Source organism: Rhipicephalus microplus, chromosome 2, assembly GCF_043290135.1.
Source record: "Rhipicephalus microplus isolate Deutch F79 chromosome 2, USDA_Rmic, whole genome shotgun sequence".
In the NCBI taxonomy this organism is placed as follows: domain Eukaryota; kingdom Metazoa; phylum Arthropoda; class Arachnida; order Ixodida; family Ixodidae; genus Rhipicephalus; species Rhipicephalus microplus.
In genome coordinates, this window is record NC_134701.1 from 209,526,327 (window position 1) to 209,540,891 (window position 14,565).

At 43.4% G+C, this 14,565-nt stretch overlaps 1 protein-coding gene across 2 annotated transcripts in view; it reads right to left on the minus strand.

Annotated features, from left to right (window-relative positions):
- The window catches only part of LOC119169581 (putative helicase MOV-10), a 43,589-nt gene that overhangs the window by 19,684 nt on the left and 9,340 nt on the right, over positions 1–14,565 (minus strand). For both annotated transcript variants that reach the window (XM_037420621.2, XM_075875203.1), the window contains exons 4-12: positions 13,349–13,545; positions 11,391–11,480; positions 10,918–11,058; positions 9,940–10,146; positions 8,967–9,075; positions 7,834–8,085; positions 6,855–7,014; positions 1,425–1,618; positions 711–779 (exon numbers count right to left, since the gene is read on the minus strand). In XM_037420621.2, the coding sequence (XP_037276518.2) occupies positions 711–779; positions 1,425–1,618; positions 6,855–7,014; positions 7,834–8,085; positions 8,967–9,075; positions 9,940–10,146; positions 10,918–11,058; positions 11,391–11,480; positions 13,349–13,545 (1,419 nt within the window). The remainder of the gene's footprint in view (positions 1–710; positions 780–1,424; positions 1,619–6,854; positions 7,015–7,833; positions 8,086–8,966; positions 9,076–9,939; positions 10,147–10,917; positions 11,059–11,390; positions 11,481–13,348; positions 13,546–14,565) is intronic.

The following is a 14,565-nucleotide window of genomic DNA, read 5'->3' on the forward strand; positions in this document are numbered from 1 at the left end:
TGTTAAAAAAAAAGAAAAAAAAAATGGAAGACAATCGTGCTTTTCGAACAAAGGAACATCCTTTGAGGCTGTAAACAATTTCTTGTGCAAACTTACCATTTAACTAGAAAAGAGGATAGGACAACAAAAATTGATTTCTTTTGGCTTGGCACACAATAAAAGCTTCATCCACACTGACAAGATAGCTGCCATAAAGAACACACTATTATGATGACCCTTTTAAAGGTGAAATTATGCACGCAATGAAGAAAATTACATTAAAGGACCAACCACATTTTGTGATCAACTTTAATACAAGCACTGCAGGAAGTTAATATTGTAATAATTGCATAGAATACTTTATATTTCCTTTAGAAGAAAAGAAAATGCTAGGATAGCGAGCACACGGTTAAACTGTGGCTCAGCAGAGATCCCTTCCAGACAGGTGATCTGATCTGTACTAATCAGAATTTGACAAACATCATATCACGCCTGAATGCACAAGGCATTGCATTGACATTTGAACTTTCGAAATTTCCAGAGCCCTCCACCACAGCATCACTCATAATCATATGGTGGTTTCGGGACGTTAAACCCCACATATCAATCAACATTTGAACCTTCATAATAGTTATGCAAGAGCAATATGCACTAATAACGCAAGGCAAATGTGTCCAAAAAGTTATTCTTCACCAGCAGTTATTCGCACTATAAACTGAATCGGTACGAACCAAAAGGTCTGCCGCACTGTTTGATGGTGCACAGGCTATCACTCGACTGTGCTGTAGGTTCTGGAACACCTGCAAAAACACAAGGTTTGTAATGAGTAATACTGAAAGGGAAACACTGAACAAATATTAATGCATGCAAGTTTGGGATTCAATTCCACTACAAATACTCCATTAAAAGAACACTGAAACGGCTTTGATGTTAGTATGTGAAGTTGAAGCCGTAGCTTTCATGATCTAACATGCACTGGTGCATAACTGCTGTAGATTGAGGCTTAGCCCCAATCCAACCACTCAGTGAAGAAGTCAAGGAAGAAAAGCGTGGTTTGGGAGTAAGGCAACAACCAGACCCTCACAAAACCTTTGACACAACACTCCAACACAAACAAAATCTTTCACACAACAATTCACTTGAATTTGGCTTACACAACAATTCACTTGAATTGTGGCATGAGTGATTTATTCTAGTGATAGCCCAGCCACATACACAATTTCGAAAAAGTGATTCAGACCCATGACATCCTTGCTATGAAAACATTTGAGCCTAGAGATTGCACCCGTTAAAAAGCACATAAGATGCTATGACATTATGCATTAAAGGGACAAAATGGTGACATGCGGAAACAAGGCCACATTGTGCAGCAACAAATCAGCCTTTTACAGCAGTTAGCAAATGCAATTTCAAACAAACAAGAAGAATATGCTTTTGCAACTTGCCTGCAGGATGGCCTCGACCAGAGTGACAGTCTTGCCAGTGCCAGGAGGACCCCAGACAATGTATGGCAAGGAACACCTGGATGCGGACATGATTCGGTGCACGGCTTCTCGCTGAAGCTCATTCAACTGCTCGTTGACAAGCGTCAAGGGCCACCTCAGCACCGCCGTCCTTAATTCCGTCTTGGGAAACAGCACTGCAAAGAAACAGACACAAGGCTCACGCACTGCGTTTACCATTCCATACACGCAAGACCATGACAGAGGCCAGTTCGTCTATTCAAACACACAGATATCGAGCCACTCTCTCATTTCTGCTATGAAACCTTCGCCTTATGCAAACAATTTCATTATTACTACAAAGGGAGCCCTGGCGTACTTCTATGAGCTGCTGGACTAAAACACCGTCTATACACTAGACCAGGCGTCTCAAACCTACATCAGCTATGGGGCCAAAATCATGCAATTTAGCCCCGTAAAGGGCCAGGACAATCTAGAAGTAGGAAGGGGTGAGGGGATCAAAATTCCAATTTCATGCGTCTTTCCCATATTTCATATACAGTTGAACCCCTTTATAAGAGACACTGATACTATAACAGACACATAGGTAAAAGAGGCACCAATGTGCCTACTGTAAAATACGGATCAATATCAAAATGCATATACGGTACCTTGTTTATACGAGAGATCTTATATAAAAGACAAGAATCGCTGCCTGGAGCATGCCTCTTATAAAGAGGTTTAATTGTACTATGTCAGTTATTATATATGGATCAGGACTACAGAAACATATCGATACCGATCCTCACAATTACAACAATCTGGACGTCAATTCTGAAGTATACAGTCATTATTTCATGGCTATATTACAAGACAAGGTGACCACAAAGGTGCCTTGCATTAAAAAAAAATCATAAGACGAGTCATGTCTGTAGCTTACCGGAACAAAGCATTATTAATCATGATAGACGAGAAAATAATGCGGGCACTATATAGCAATGTCACAAACAATCGCTAAGCAATTAAATAAACATGGAATGAAGAGTTTTATGTGTGTGCCGCGGACTGCAAAGGAAAGGTTGGCGGACAGATGCTTGAGCACCTGCACTAGACTACAGTTAAACCTGCTTATAATGAACCTCTATATAATGAATTCCTCGATATAACGAAGTTTTTTTATTCTTCGCAGTCGCTCCATAGAAGCACCTGTATTTGCGACCTCTATGTAACAAAGTAACTGCGGGAGACAACTTTGATATAATGAATTTTCCCCTCGGACAATCTAGAAATTTCGCTCCGCATTTTGGCATTTTGCTATGAGCATGCATCTTCCGCGACAGCCCCGCTGCCACCGGAGCGGCAGCAACAAGCGTGCCCCCCCCCCCCCCCTCCAAAAACTACTTTTGCGTGTTGGCAGTGCCTGCCACGCTTTTAGTTAGCATCACATCTGTGGGACCGTGTTACATAAGAGGGTGCTTTACCTAATAGTTTTAAGCGATATCCATGTCTGTCTCTGTGTCGTTTGCATTTTGTTTTCGATGCCGTGCACGCGTGCATAGTTTCACTGCGCGCACATGGTGCGTCTGTGTTCCCCTGATGACGTTCAGCTTTGCTTTTTTTTTTTCATTGCTATAGACATTTTCAGCTGTTTTTTTTTTTTGCCGCTGCCGCCTTCATTTACTTTAATGTATACGTATCTATTTATCTATCTATCTATGTATGTATGTATGTATATATATATATATATATATATATATATATATATATATATATATATATGTGAAAACTCAAGAAAGGAAAAAAAAACCTCCCCCCCCCCCGCCCCCCCACTCGGCATCCAGCTGGTCACGATGCATGCGCTGGTGCGTGCTTATCTCCCACGGGTACTTTGCCCAACGGGGGGGGGGGGGGGGGGGGGAGGGTGTAGATACTTGTGTGGGCACGCTTATCTTTCGGTGAGAAGAATCGTGCACCTTCTACTTTGACTAGAGCGATTGAGTTTGATTGAATTTGCCCGGCGCACAAAGATCACTTCGCTGTTTTCACCGTTTTCACATAGTCCCTTCCCGTTGAAACCGCACTGATAGTCGCCGAGATAGGAAGCGCGCCTTCAATCGCAACTCCCTTCAAAATACAAGTTCATTATTGGTACTCGAGCGATCCCCCACCGCGTTGTTTCATGCTCCTTTAAGACGGGTGGTTTACTTTCTGTTTGAGCATTCGATGGCAGTTCTAACAGGCAGGAGATGTTATGCCCTTTCCGTTCGATAGGGACGGGCTGACTTATTTGATCTCTCCTTCAGCAGCGCTCGTGCACTTTTACTTGCTTGTGAAAGTTACGATGCACGGGGGCGTGTTATCAATTTGGACTTGTTATGTAACATGGCCGCAACGGAAAAAACCCGCCGAGAGTGTCCATTTAATTGCTATCGCAATAATAACACAGTGTTTTGCTGTAAAATAAGTGTTTTGGGTTAACTCTGCCTTCAGTCCCCCTTTTGTTTAATTTTCGCATTTATTTTCTGAATTTTCGTACTGAACTTTCATATAACAAAATCCTTTTATAACGAATTTTTTTAGGAATTTATCATTTCCGTTATATCTAGGTTTAACTGTATACTTTTGTCCATGCAGGAAATGAAACCCTCTAACAATTGCCCTTTTCTCTTACTGAACTATACAACCTAATTTACATGTGTCTCAACCTAGTAGACTTGTAGACCATGCTTCACCTTCCGTTTGCCACTCAGTCACTCATCATCCCTAACATTTCCATCGTCTTTCCCAATCCAGAGCAGCAAGGCAGGAAAAACTACAGCTCGCACTGACCTTAACGTACATAAATTCAGCTCGCTCTTTTGTGGCAAAGTCTAAATAATTGAGCGTCAAATGTTGCTTGGCAGTTGGAAACTGAGTTTTCCCATGACACCAATTGTGAAGGCCTTCTAAACTAACTGCCACAGCAGCGAAACCACAAACAAAGGTGCAACAGCTGAGCTGTGCCAGTTGTGCCAATTTGATACAATTCCCCATTTTCACGCCGAGCTGCGCCAAAACTATGAAATTTGCTCAAATTGCGCCCCGCTCACCAAAATGCCCGACCAGCCTCAAAATTTTCTCAGATGCGCTATTTTCAGCGAGAAATGGAGGCCACATACGTTGCTCACATGCAGTTTGAGTCACCAATCAATCTAAGTGTGCAGACTCTAACCTCAAACCACGGTAACATAACCACACTAACCTTGATCCCATTAGGTCAGGGCACTCGTGGGATAGAATCGACCAGATAAAGTTACAAAGCTGTGCACCTATCAGTCCGCTGACCGCAACGGATACTTATCGGCGGAACGACCCAACTTCAAGACAAAAATGTGTTTCTGCAGCCACGAATGCTTCGCGGAAAATATGAACTTTCTAGTCAGCAAATGCGGCTATGGCATGTTAGCAACTAGAGCTGGGAGCTTATACCGCGCTTTCCGCGCGCGAACAGAGTCGACGCTCTGCGAACGCCTGTGTTGCCGGCGACCACGTTCGTCGCCATAGCAACGACACATAAAGCATTTTTTTATTTTGAAGTTGCCTTTAGTACGTGGCCCCGGCGATAGATATCCGGTGCCGTCGCCAGACCAACGGGCGTGCGCCGCTGTTGGAACGCAGGTAGAACGCACCTTGCAAGCGAGCCGAGATGTCGTGCCCTAAACCTAACCGCCATCGTAAAAAAAAAAAAAAAAGGAAGGGGGGGGGGGGGGGTGCAGCAGTGTTAGAAAATTTATTTTCTTTGTTCTAACCCGTGCAGAGGAACACTGCTTAAAGGGCCACTCACCAGGTCTGACAATTTTAAGCTGACAATTGCAATGCGTAGACGAAGCATTCATGATCACGTCTGCCAAAATTTGCAACGCTACGCGCCGCGAAAATGGGTGAAATTTCAAGATTAACGCTGCTCCCCCTCCCTTCTGCCGGCGCACGCCTAGAGAATGAGGGCATGACGTGGGCGTATGAATGGCCCTACATACACGGCAATGCAATGACATTGGTCCTCTACGTAGACGACTTCGCTCTGACGATGTCAACAGTATACCACGTGACATGGCAAAAATGATTTAACACAACATGCGTAGTTTATGTGTTTGTTGCTTTAACAGATTAATAAAACTTGGAATAAATAATGGGATGCAATAAAGAATTTTGCGCGTTTTTCTTTCATTTTTTTCCGTGAAATGCCACAAGATGCGGGGCTAATGTGTCAGCGTTTCGCTTGCGTTCGTGTCCCTGCGGTCAGCGCATTGAGCAGACGACTGCCCTCGAAAGCTCCTACGCATTCGCGCACTCATTGTGCTCATCTACTCTACCGTGTCTAAGCTAGCATTTCCAAACCATCCCGCAGAAACAGGCAGAAGACCACAAAATAACTGTGGTCAACAAAGCAATGCTGCTCGCGTGCTCGGGGGTTGGACTTGTATGGGCACGTCATGCGCACATCACCTCATGGTCGGATGCTGGAGAGGGTGGGAAGAGATTTGGCTTGCGAAGGCTACGCGGAGGAGTGGCAAGGGTTTCGAGCTCGCCTCCTCTTATTTTCATTTCGCACCGCTTCAAAAAACTTGTTTTCTCCACTTGTGATGAACCCATTAAAAAAATTTTTGTGGTAAAATGTTCTTCATCGGGCACCCAACAACTTCCACTGTCTAACTAAAATTCTATATGGGGCCTGGTGAGTGGCCCTTTAAGCAACTTTCGCCGCAATACACTAGTGCCCTACGGAAAAGCGTATTATGTTTTGAAAGAGGCTGTTAGCACTACTCACGGGACAGCAAATTTCGTTCAATTACTCATGCGTGTATAATACCACAAAATTGTGAGCACTAGTATGATCGCTGAAATCTGAAGAAGTTACTGGTAATCATTTGGGGCAGTGTATCACACTTCTGCCACCCTAAACAAAAAACAAACTGCGCAAGGTTTATTATTATTTTTTTTTCTTCACTTCTACTTCTCAGTTTCACAAATTCCTTATTCTTAAAAAAATTTGACAGATACGGCAAGTGCTAATGTGTACTCCATCATTGTTTGCTCAGTGGTCTAAATCGAAATACTAGTTTTATTGAAACAGCAGTGCTTATCTTTGCTCTGCATGATTTAGGTGATGTTGAATGGCTTGAACATACTTTATTTTTTCTGAATGTGAGCCTTCTCTGCTACAAAATCGGTCTTTTGTGATAAAAAAAAAAAATTCATGTATTACTTCCCATAACCTGCTCCAAGTTTGCATTTTAGTGTTCCAGAAGTAAGCTTCTGCTGCTTCAAAAATTGCTCCAAATTCTATTTCGGCTGTTCCACCTCTGCACAAATCAAAAGCCACAATCATAACATTGCAAGTGGCTCCCATAAATTATCCTTTGTTCCAAGCATCAATGCTGAAGGTGCACTCACTGGAACGAATCAGAGGTCGCGATATCCGTACAGCCAAATGACTGCGTCTCAAGGGAGTGCGGTTCAGTTGGAAACGCAGCTCCCATGACTGGTTTGGATTTTTCTCCATTTGTTCGTGAAAGGCAGGGCTCATCCTCAAAATGGCCTCATCTGTCATGACCTGGAAGACAAAGGGCACACGCAATTAACAAGCAAGCAATGACAATGAAAGAAGAAAGAAAGTGCCTAGTGTGCGATGAAGCCTTATTTGCTGCAGTAACAAATTATCGTGAACTCTTCGTAAAAAGAAGTCCTCATAATGACACAGCCCCAATGAAAAAGAAAAATTCAGGTGGAACCAGTTTGGGCTATTCATGCATCGGCATTCAATTAATGGCCCAGCGGTTATTCACAAGTTCCACGGCAATGCTAAGGCAAAGCTATTTGGCCGTTACAAAAAAAACGTAGCATTTTATACAGTTCCTAAACAGTGCTCACTGCAGAGTGCCCTCATGTAACAACACTTTGAAGTGAAATGGAAGTGTCACGCTTCTGAACTTGAGTAAAACATAACTCCAAATGCTGCAACACATTTGAATGAATTTATAATGGGCATCTTTACATTGAAGCCTCTTCTCGTTATGGAGTGGCTGAGTTTACCTCCAACATTCAGCGTCCATTTCAGTCCGAAACTAAAAAACTGAAGCTCAAATAAAGCAGTTTACTTACTCTCTTATAGGCGGTGCATAAGAAAAAGAAACGCATTAATCAACAATAAAAAGGTCTCGTTGAACAGCGCTCGACCACAGACTGCCGCGGCCGTGTTGAATCGTCGGAGATGGTGCATAATGCAGAAAAAAAACATGCATGAATTGATAGTGAAAAAGAAACTTCAGCAGTGCCTGACCACAGACTGCCATGGCCGTGTTGAATTGTCGGAAAGGGCCCAACAACAAACAGATCGCAAAAGGTTGAAGTAGGTAGAGGAAGCGATCATCACCTGATGCACAAAGCCCTCGAAATTGAGCTGTGTGTTGGGGTCATTCGCTGGCTGCAGCAACACTCGATCACCGACCCGAGGCGGGAACTGGCCTTCCTCCAGCCACGAGCTGAGATTTAGTCGAGCCTCGCAGCCGTTGACCTGCAGGGGGGCTGGGCAGAGGACTCGTTCCTCGAGGTCACGGCTCAGTTGAACTTCCTCCAGGTGCAGAAGCAGTTGCAGCTTGTCCACATAGTTTTCGGGACACAACGGCTGCAGCAAACGCAAGGAACAGACGGTGACAAAATGCAACACATTTGATGATGTACTAGGGTTTTTGTAGAAATTCTGGGGCGTTATCAATCAAAATCATGGAATAATAATGAGGTGCACCATGTAGTAGGCTTGCAAATAATTTGGCTATCAATTCATGCCAATCAAAATTTGAAAAAAATAACGAAAAATTTTGTTCTGGTATATCCCATGCATTGTTGAAATCGATTTCATGTGAAGCAGTCATTGAGCATCTGTTTATTGCAAACTTTGAGCCAAGTCATAGGAGGCGGATCAATGCAGTTGTTTGCATATCGTGGGTTTGCCAGGCATGGTGACCATGCTGGCATACAGGGGTAGCTCATTGTCTCGTGTATTGACAGCATTGACTGGTGTTTTAGTGCAGGGCAAGCAATACTTTGCTATAGCTTGTTGTATAATATGAATACATCTGTAATCATTAGAGTGCTATATTAAAATTACAAGCTATAGCAGTCTCTTTCCCTTGTTTCCCGTTTCAATGTCCCATTTTACCATTTTCAATGTCTATTGTCACTGTCCTCGATTGATACAGACGGAATCAAATGTGGCACACAAGTAGGTACCTGCATACCATCGGCCGTGGTACGCACTACACTTTACTGTGGCAAAGGGTGACAAGCATCTCATGTTAATTATATCATGACCTTGCTGTCATTTTCATCATACGTTCATATCTTTTTATGAAAATTTTGGTACTATATGCGAAGTCCCGGATGTGACCACAAAAGTACCCAGACATGAGTCATAGACGGATAGAAATGGTTTAAGCGCTTTTGGTCTGTAGAAAAAAAAAACTGCATTGTTTCAAGTTCACAATAGAGGAACATCGATGCCCATACCTGTCGAAGCAGTCCGCTGACGTAATTTTCTAAATCTCGATCTGTCCTTTTCCAGAATGCTGGAGGCACAGGAAAATGAGGCAGCCCTTCAGGTAGCTTTGCCTGGCGCCTGTTCGGAAAAAGATGGCAAAATGAAGTAGCCATCAATGAACACACACTGCAGCAAAACAGGTATTCTTTTTTTCCTCCCAACTTCCCAGTTACAAGTGCTTATGAAAGACCACAAACTCGAGAGTGAAGCTGGCTGTATGCACTATCTCCCTGGCAGTTGCATATGTTGATGCTTAGGCACATCAGAAGTTTCTGTAGCACAACGCCAGAACGAATTTCTGGCTGCTGGGAAATGAACCAAAGCTTTAAGTTTAGCAGCAGAAATCCCCAAGGTGCAATTGCTCTGAAAGTAAGCAGCGTTCACAGTAACCAGTGTTCTGCTACAGTTGTCACAGTAGGCCAGCTGAACCAAATTACTGTGATGTGAATGAACCTCAGATAAATGCCTCCAAAAAGCTTTTATTACAGGCTCTTTAATGCAATTGCACTAAAATCAGTAGGCCCTATTAGCACCGAAATAAGGCAAATGGTGTAAATAATGTACACATAGCACCTTTACGAAATGAGAGAGTATGGCCTGCTTTTTCGCATTTGTCTATTACAGAGCTGTCAGGCGAGACTGCCAAAACAGTTCAAGCATGCTGGCAGATACAACAGCTCTTTTTTTACAGAGCTTTAGTCACTCGATCGTAGCTATGACTTATCCATAATTTTTCGAGTCAGTGATTCTTGGGTGAAACAGCTACAAGCTATTCCTAGAAGGCTGTTGGCAGTGCCCTAAGCAATAGCTGGAAGAAAGCAGATTTTTAATGGATGCCCAAATATCGCAATGCTAAGCTGCAGTGACAACTCATGAATTATATGTATATATAAGGACAGAAATAGAAGAGAATTCATCCTTTTTTTGGATGCATTTTCTTACATGGGACATCGTTCCCCGGGCACAGTCCAAAGCTGTTCCTGGAATGCTCGACTGACGGTCTCCACTTTTTTCACCGATGAAGCATTGCTCGACGACGGTGCTAGTCGTGCTTCCAAAGGGTCCACCACTCTGACAGTGGTGACACACTGGACAAAGAAGCCTTCCTCAAATTCAAGCTCGATTCTCGCGTTGTTCGTGCCTAGCTCGCTGGATGGAGGCAAAAGAAAACAAGCCATATTGTAATTTGTTATTACCTTCAAGTATCACTTCATCAAGAGCACCACCTATGCATGACAATATAGAGTGAAAAAGTACACTATGCACCATAATTCACTTAATAGACTGGCATAGAACAATGACTGTTTTTTTTATTTTGTTGAAAGTGGCCTGCCCTCCTGCCGCACCCTGCATTTTTCAGGGTTCAGGGCGCGAAAGAGCAAATGCTGTTCACTTAACGAACACCATTTTTACTTTCTTTTTTTTTCTTATGATATTTTGCTTCACAGCACAACTACAGCAACGAAACTGCGTGCTCTGAAGGATCAGTCTTATGCCAGAATGAACTAAAATCAGATAGCACCCATTGTGAAGAGTATGCAAGCACAAGTCACTCTTGAAGCCAAGCCTAGGTACCTTAAAACAAATGTACTAATGGTGCACAGCAGAAGAAGTCCAACAGCAAGGAACGCTCAAGCACGAAAGGGGAAGAAAAGGCTTATAAACCTTCTTTCAGAACAATGAAAAGTGCTGCGATGGCTTTTGCTGCTAAATTAGCGCATGTAGATGGCACCGAAATCACACAGCACTCAAATTTTGCAGTAGCCATTACTATATCGCAATTGTCAGTGATCTTTATCTCTAAAAAGCCATGTTTTGTGTGGTATGGTGCGACATTTAGCATGGCGCGAGGTAGAAAAGTTCACCTCTGCCACTAAGGCAGAATGGAACGCATGTTGAGCTTTACAACAGGCTACTTACCTGGATTTACATATGAGGTTCAAATGGTACTTGTCACCTGATCCTATCAAGTGAGGCTGGAAGGTCTTGGCAAGTGCCACATGCTTGGCTGCAGAGTTGACCTTGCATGCAACCAGCAAGTGTGGCCTGTCCGTCTTATTCCTGTGAATAACACAATGAAGGGGGTACATACATATGTGCCAATGTGCCGGGACTTCCGTCATACCTGCTAACTGCTAACCAACAGGTTCATGTGAAATACTAGCAGGACACAGCCTAGGTGCCATTAAGGGCTTCTAATTATTATTAGTCAGTAATTAGCTTTGTCCTTCTCCTTGCCAACACTTCTCCTACAGTACTGCATATTACACACAAGCATTAAATCTACTGCAAATTTGGCCAACAAAAAATTTTGAACGTGGTCCACTTTGATCAGGTAGAATGATCACAGAACTGCGATGAAAAGCAACTGTGATGGGAACCAATTAACTCACGTGATGCAAATCTGCCGACTGCGGCTTTCTCCTGGGCTAACCTGGCCGAAGTCCAGTTCCTCGGTCACATCAATGCCTTTTGGGATACAACTGCAGCAAAAAAAAAAGCACAAATGTGGCTATAAACTACAGTAGCTTCCGAGCAGATTGTGTGGAAGTTTTGTGTAACTTTGTGCAATTCACTGTTTTTGTAGAAAAACTAATTAATTTGAAACTGGAATGTCAACTGAAGGTGAACTCAAAACAGAATCAGTGGCAGCTAGATGATGGTTCAAATTATGGCAAATATGCAGTCAATACAAATGTTCTAGTGCAGTTTTTGAATATTACAAAGTCTTATTTATAAAATTCCCTTATTTCTAATCAACATTCATTAGCAAGAGATATCAAGTTACTGTCATTACACATCACATCCTACTATCAAGAGAGAATACAAAAAGGCAAAGCTACCCTCGCCACCATGTGTGCATGGCTCGTGTTACAGGACAGAGGCAATTACGTAGAGCCATTCCAAATCTTGCCATGACTCTGCTTAACGGCTCAGTATACAACCCCGTGGTAGTAAATTTGAGATTTTGAGATAACTGCCTGCTTTTCTGATGTAGACATGCTGCCACAAGAATTTCACGAATTAGTGGCGTAATACTAGTTAGAGGAAATTAACCATTATGCTCAGATTTGATTTGTTGCTTGGCCTCCCCACACTTCTCCGCCAGCCCCGCCGCGGTGGTCTAGTGGCTAAGGTACTCGGCTGCTGACCCGCAGGGCGCGGGTTCGAATCCCGGCTGCGGCGGCTGCATTTCCGATGGAGGCGGAAATGTTGTAGGCCCGTGTGCTCAGATTTGGGTGCACATTAAAGAACCCCAGGTGGTCTAAATTTCCGGAGCCCTCCACTACGGCGTCTCTCATAATCATATAGTGGTTTTGGGACGTTAAACCCCACATATCAATCAATCAAAACACTTCTCCGCCATGCACAGAGGTAGGCTTAGCTACTACCACACTGTCAACATGACAGCGACTACAAGGGCACATGGCCAACAACCCCGCAGGGCTCCTCCACAGGTTCCTCAATGTCAGTTACTTGCACATGGTGCAGTGAGGAAGCACAGTGCGATGCATTGTTGAGGGGAAAAAAATACATTGGGACCTTCGCAATATGCGAATTTTAGGGTTATACAGATCTTTCTGCGACCTCAGGCAAGGCCCCATTTCCCTCAATGTGCTATAGTACGGCCGTGCCAGCAGATTTTCACCCCAACCCACAGATACGAACAAGTGCTGCCTGAGCAGCGACGGAAGATATGGCAGTCATGTTAGGCACGCCATATTGAAAGTACCACTATGATTGCTGATATTTAAAAACTGCTGGTGATCATCCAGAGCAATCTACGATGTTGATGTAGCCCCGAGAAATGGTGAACAAACACCTGTTTTCTTTGGACACATACTGAGCATACTAATTTGGCATATACTGATTTTTCATATTTGTTGGCGACATGAATTTTGGTCGATATGAATATTTTTTTGTGACCCTGCAAGCTAAATGATACAAATTCCAATGGATACTCCAGTACGTGACACGCACTGCAACTGCGTGGCCAGAATCGTATCCCCGCATGGTCAGGGCACAGTTTCATAGTGGGGAGCACCAATTGAAGAAGTCAGTGCTACGTGACGTTGCCCGTAGTAAACTTCACGCCACTTCGTGGGTGAAAAGGACTGATTAAGCACAAGAGAAGGGTGTGGGAATCGCTTTTTGAAACAGAGTATCCGCGTGGCGTGCAGCACGACTATAATCGCAAATTGTGACCATCACGGTTATCTGTACGAATCAGTCGTCTCATTCGGGAGGTGCGAAAAACGAAAGCCAGGGTCTGTTTATATTGGCCTTTTAAAGGAGTCGTGTCAGACTATCACATCACATAATGCCCAATCATGGGCGAACAAGCACATACACTTTGCTGGCGATGATGCCATTCTGGCTGGCAGGGCTCGATGGTGCCGCTGGCGCTGCTTTTTTGTCCAACACCTCCAGCGACAAGGCCCGCCATGAAAGGTTTCCCTGGTCGCTTTCAATGGCATGAACTGCCACTTGCGACCCAACCTGCAATCTCGGGGCTTCAGTTGGCCACTGGTCCGTTGAGAATGCAATCTGACAAAAGTGAAAAAAGGTGAAACAAGGAGGGAGTTTTACACTGAAATAACAACAGCAACAAGGAACGCACGTATGAAAACGTGAACAATCTACATACATCTGGGAAGCGCAGTTTCGTACACGCTACACTTTTGAAGCTGTATGCGAACCTTCACTGCGTGAACCCTTAAGTCGGTCTTCAGACATACACCAGACAGGTGCTGCCACTAATTCCCATTCTACATAAACAATACTGTACATTTAATAATCAGTACACGTGCATTTCTGGTATTTTATTGCAGTCAAACCTCTTTATAAGAGACACTGATGTAAGACACAGATGGGTTTAAGAGACACCAGTGTGCCTGCACTAATATAATGAAAATGCATATGTGGTATCCTCCTTACAAGAAATGCCTCACACAAAAGACAACAATTGCTCCTCAGTAGTTGTCTTACAAAGGGTTTCAACTGTACTTTATTTAGCCTTTGATGCAACCATGCAGAAGGACACTAAAGCGAAACACTATATTGGGTTTTAATTGAAACATTCCTCCAAAAATTTATATTAACATATCTTCACAGTAAGACTGACTGTTACAGAGAAAAAAAATGCTTTTGTTCTTTTTTAAAACACTGCACCAGAAATACAGTACTAGTATGGTTTGGTGACTTCTCAAGTTCCAAAGCATAATATTGTTAACTTGGGCTGCTGCAGCACGGTAGAAGTTTTTGTATCTTGCCAAACTTCATTTTGGGCATTGTTAGAATGCAATCTGTCTTCACGAAATAACTTTCTTGGCCCAAGCAGATGCTGTTGATATTAGCACTATCACACTAAGCCATTATGGAAACATCAAGGTTTCATATTTGCACGAGTCTAGATTTATCTTGTCTTATCTCCAGGCAAGTTGCTGTTCTTTCGGCATTTTAGGACAGCAAGCAATACTTTTTGGGCATGGTCACAAAACACCCCTGATCCGTAGTAGAGGCTCCCAAGAACATGCGAGCGAAATATTATAATGGGGCACGCAGCCT